We start from the raw sequence: 5,614 nt of genomic DNA on the forward strand, positions 1-5,614 counted from the left end.
GTTCCAATTACTCTTATACATATTGTTGTTACAAAATGTAGTTATATAATTCCTGTTACCAGAGAACTTAGTGAAGTGAAAAAAAGGGTTGTTACCAATGTCCTGTTACACATTTGTACTTACACAAACCATCCTGAGGGTTGTTACATGTGTGTAGTTACAGAAACATTACAGCTGTAGATACTATGTACCAATGTGTACTACTTACACTGTGGTTACATACTACGTACACATTTAGTTACTATGTAAGTACACAGGTAATAGGGACACAAAATAAAGTGGGACCCATAATTTAATTACAAAATAAATGTAACTAATCTGTTACAGTTACTGAGAAAAAATGAGTAATTAAATTAGTTATGAAAATGTTAACGATTACACAGAGGGTTACATCTGAATATTTTCACACACGCACGAACACACAGATTTAATTGATTTCTTTCCCAAATTGCATTGACTGCTTTAAAATATGAGACACCAATGTTTCAGGAGTTCACAGAATAGGACACATGCTTATTTGATAACTGTTTTATTTCATATATTTGGGTTTATGTTTAAGCTTTATTTTTTAAGATGAACCGAAGATTTGATCTCAACAATATCATAGCTATTAAACTATATCTTGTTATGATTTTAAATCTGTATTTAACCTCAGAATGATCTCAAAGTAAAAAGAGGTGTTAAAGTTGAATTTTGTGGTGGCTGTGCTTTAAAATTAAATTATAATCTTAATTCAAGCGATGAAGCATTTTGAAAGTCTGACAGTAATTACTGTTGAGTACTACTGCAAGGTTATACCTGCCTGCTTTAAATGTTTGAAAATGATTAACAGTTGAAAATATTCATTAGAATTTTAGAAAAGTAATCAAAAAGTATTCAGATGTAATCAGTTACATTACTTATTATATTTTAAATAGGGTAACTTGTAATCTGTAACCTATTACATTTCCAAAGTAACCTTCACAACATAGGTAATAATCAAACACTTACGCATAAATGATGATACTCTGCATACACAAGTTTAAACATATAGATGGATTACTTACAAATTGTAGTCTGTTACTGATTACAAATTACATGATCAAATTTGTAGCCAGTAAAGTAATATTAACTTTAAATTTGAGGGGGACCTCAAGTAAATATTTTAGTTCAAAGTGGGTTGAAAAACAAAAAAGTTTGGGAATCCCTGCATAACATGAACAAACATTAATAAACAAAAACTGCAAAGATGTGGTCAAAATTTCCCAGGTTTTAAATACATCGGCAGTGTTTAGTAACTTTCAGAATTATTCATCTCATACATGGTTTAATTGACTAGTCTCCAAATTCAGAAGCATCGATCGCAAATTACTTCACATGACATTTATAAGGCCAATCTATATTGTGAATATTCAAAAGCTAAACAAAATCAATCAACAAAATCAATAAATTAGGAATAATTTACTGCCATTGTGTGAATTATATGTAAAAATTGATCAATCTATGAATGTTATCCACACATTTACTTTCTAAGTGTCCCCTATAACCTGTTTATATATCTTTAAATTTGTGCAGCCCTGGTTGGGAATCATTGACAACATGGCTAAGACAACAATCAAGGAATTAATGGCAAATCACCAATTAGTTCTCTTACCTTATGACATCCCCTGACACGCTTCTCTCGCTGTATGAATGGACGCATCGCAAACATTGATTTTTCCAGTCAACACACAAGTACCAAACTACAAGAGCGCCACATGAAAGTAAACGCTCTAAAGCCAGTGCTGACTCAAGCTCCACCTCAGAAACAGATGCCAAATCCACAATTAACCCTTTGACAATTCACTTGCACTCATCCAAGTTGAAGCATATGTTAGTTGCACGGGCCGCTCAAATGGATCTGTGAGAGATCAGCCACACTGTGGCATTAATAATCAAAGCAGCTTATGGCTCAGACATATTTGGCCAATCAAGCCTCTTCCTGTGGCTTGTTAATTTGCAAACAGCATTCACTGCCATGTCAGATAGTATTAGCCTGCAGCCCTCAAGATGATAATAAAAAGTCTGGCCACAGCTGGGGGCTAATGACCTCTGGCATTTGACATTAATGGGTTACACGACGGAAATCTGAATTGACAAGTGACATCTATCAGTTTAAAAAGAGAATTGACGTGTCCAATGAGTGATGAGGTGACTATTTGTAGTCCTTGTACTGCAAAGCTTTCAGAAACACAGATCCAGTTTCTATTTCCAAATAATAAGGTGAGGTGAAGTATTCGTAAACCACCAAAACAAAAGTAGGCCACTGTGTCATACATAACATGCAGCATTTAAGCTATATCCCTCCCAAATCACACAGGTGGTTCAGACATACACGTGTCTGATGTTGAAGTGTAGGACGCAGGTAGATATGCTTAAATCAGATTGCCCTCTAAAGCCCATAAGAAAAAGCTGCTACTGAAGAAGATTGCAGAGGCACCAGCTGCCTGCCATGTTTCAGTGCTGCATGTGGGTCAAATATTTCTGATTTCGTGATTTGGGGTTAGCCGTCATAGCAAAGAGAGCCAATTAATGAGGTCAATTAAGCCTAAACCAGAAGATTCTGGCTTAATTTACTTCATTAACCTGGTATTATATGCTAATACCATGGTACTTTGATATGGTAATGATTCAGTACCATGGTACTGAATAACACACACCCTGCTCATCACTCTATTCAGCTGATGAAGAGCTGCAGAACAATTAGAAATACAATTTCCAGACACACCTGCAGAATATTTTTTTTCCACTGACATTGGTCTGCATGTCCAAAACGTTTTAAAAAATGGTATTATTATGGTAGTGTGCAAAAAAAAAAAGCCCACAGTATTACTATGGTACTATGTAAAAAAAAAAAAACATGCTATTACCATGGTATGTCCAAAAAATGTGGTATTACCTACCAACCAACAAACAAGGTAATACCATGACCCCATACCATGTCCAAAACAAAAAAACATGATATTGCCACACTAATTCCTCCAAAAAATATTATTATTTTGTATTACCATGGCACTATGTCTACAACATAGTATTCACATGGTGCATACACAAAAACATGGCGTTAAAATAGTACATGGCCTAAAAAATAACATGGTATTACTATGGTTCTACTCTAAAAAAGCAACATAGTTACATTTCCATGGCACTATGTCTGTCTAGAAACAGTATTAGCATGGTATGTGCACACACAAAAAAAATACAATTACAATATTACATGTCCTGAAAAATAATGTACATGGTACTACTGTCAAAAAATAAATAAATAAATGAATAAAGTGACGTACTATGATATCAAAAACAAGCATTAAAAACATAGTATTACCATGGCACTATGCCCATAAACAGTATTTGCATGCCCAGAAAACATTGTATTAGAACAGTACGTTCTACAAAATAACTTGGTAGCAAATTTAAAAAATTCCAATCATTTTATTTTCAATAAAAGAAAGCAACATACCATGATTTATGTCCAAAAACACAGTAGTAGAATACTATAGCCTATATGTCCTAAAAAGAACATGGTACTACTTTCAAAAAAGGAACAAAATGTCCAAAATGTCAAATGCCCAAAAACATGGTATTTTGGTATATACTTGTCTTAAAATAATAACATTAGAGTAGATGATGCTTATTTAAAAAATAAAAAAGATACAATCAATCTGCATGGCCTATAGGACATAAAAAAGATTTCGCTATAAACAGGAAAAATTAAATACAGAGAAACTGTCACGGAGAGAAAGAGGTCACGCATTGAGATTTGTTTCATCTCAGTGAAATGAGCTACAGCGTGTCTGTGTGAAATAAATATATAAACACAATTAGCCGTGTAAGGTCAAATATATTACAGCAATTGCAACTGAAAATGTAGTTGCAGTGAAGGAAAACGCATCTAAAATAGGCCACCTGAGCTCAATTCAGTGAAAGCAACACAATGCAGTTAACGCAATATAAGGGCCGGTCGTTATAGCAACAGGTAACCCGTGAACCATCTGTCCCTGAGCATCATTAATTCCCATTGACCATGCAAAAACACGCAGGCACAACTCTATGAAATGTACCGCTGTATCAGAGCTACGATTTGGTTGGTTCGATTAGATTGATTTTCCTCAAAATGTTTTTTTTTTCTTTTCCCAAATAAATGTAATAACTGGCATCATTCCATACAGAATCAGTGATCTGAAATGCCCATCTGTTTCTACGCAGTCCGTGTACGACAGTAATGCCACAAATAACCGGTTAGTTACAGTTGTATTTTGCGCTTTAGGTGATGGATCAGGCCCTAATAAATGAATCCCATCACAGAAGTGAGGGTCACACGACAGGACACAAGAAGTCCATCAGCTGCCCCAAACTGACTGATTGATTGACGAGCAGATCATTTTCATAAACAACAGTGTAACAGCAACAGCACGTTTGTTTCCTGGCAACAGGCGAGCGCTGATATTATTCACGCATTGTACGTGACGGCCTATTGCCATCTCAACACTATCAGCACAATAACACATGCATTACAGTCCAAAAACATTGATGTTGCGAGCGAAAATCGATGAACATTTGGTCAATACACACGTACCTTTAGATTTAGTTGGGGTAATGCTGTCAAAAGCATTGCACATGGATACAGCATTAGCGTTGGTTCTGGAGAGAAGTAACGCGGAGCCGTCTTCGGCAGATTAATAGACACCACCTTTTCTTGAGCATCAGAGACAGGGGCAGAAATGAGTGCTGTTAACCCACGAAACGCATCGTCCCCACCACACCGAGTCTCTCAGGCAGCGTCATCCCACCTGTAATGCGGCTCTCTTAAAGACACACGAGTCTCTTTCACACGTACAGAGCCTGAGCGATGAGTGCAATTTACTATGGCAAGCCGGTTTAACATTTACAACTTAAACTAACAGCTATTTTTTATGTTAGTAATAATTAATACTAGTGGGTACTCAATTATACACATATCTAGTAGGCTACCTTCTCCAATCAGTAGCATGTTCACAGGGGCGCGGGAAGATGTTTTCGGTTGGGGGTGCTGTGTGTGTCAGTGTTGGGTGAGAACCAGACGTAAGGCTGGTTCACTTACGTCCTGAAGAAGATGGCAACGGCACCAGCTGCCTGCCATGTTTCAGTGCTGTATGTGGGTCAAATATTTCTGCATGATTTGGGGTAAGCCGTCACAGCAGAGAGAGACAGACATGGGCCATGGTGATCGTAATGAGGTCGATTAAGCCTAAACCAGACGATTCGGGCATAATTTACTTCATTACCCTGGTATTATATGCTAATATTATGGTACTTTGATATGGTAATGATTTAGTACCATGGTACTGAATAACACACACCTTGCTCATCACACCAATCAGCTGACGCCTTCCAAGAAGAGCTGCAGAACAATTAGAAAAAAAATTTCCAGAGTCAGTGTTGGGTGAGAACCAGACGTAAGGCTGGTTCACTTACGTCGGTGCTCGTACTGGGGCTGGTGTTGTTTGGATGCCGATTTTGGAAAGTTTTTGCTGGGATGGGCATTTTAAAAAATCTGATATTCGCTTTTGCGCCATTATCTCCTTGTATTAAAGTTAATCTTGTTCGCATTCTGTAC

General features: G+C 36.7%; 1 protein-coding gene across 1 annotated transcript in view; it reads right to left on the reverse strand.

The window, feature by feature from the left end:
* The window catches only part of LOC107710547 (protein FAM131A-like), a 9,069-nt gene extending 4,267 nt beyond the window's left edge, over positions 1 to 4,802 (reverse strand). Inside the window, exon 1 of the mRNA XM_016515335.1 lies at positions 4,595 to 4,802. Coding sequence (XP_016370821.1) covers positions 4,595 to 4,648 — 54 coding nt within the window. The 5' untranslated portion in view covers positions 4,649 to 4,802. The remainder of the gene's footprint in view (positions 1 to 4,594) is intronic.
* Between the last annotated feature and the right edge of the window lie 812 nt (positions 4,803 to 5,614).

Source organism: Sinocyclocheilus rhinocerous, unplaced genomic scaffold (genome assembly GCF_001515625.1).
Source record: "Sinocyclocheilus rhinocerous isolate Xijiao unplaced genomic scaffold, SAMN03320098_v1.1 scaffold957, whole genome shotgun sequence".
Lineage (NCBI taxonomy): Eukaryota > Metazoa > Chordata > Actinopteri > Cypriniformes > Cyprinidae > Sinocyclocheilus > Sinocyclocheilus rhinocerous.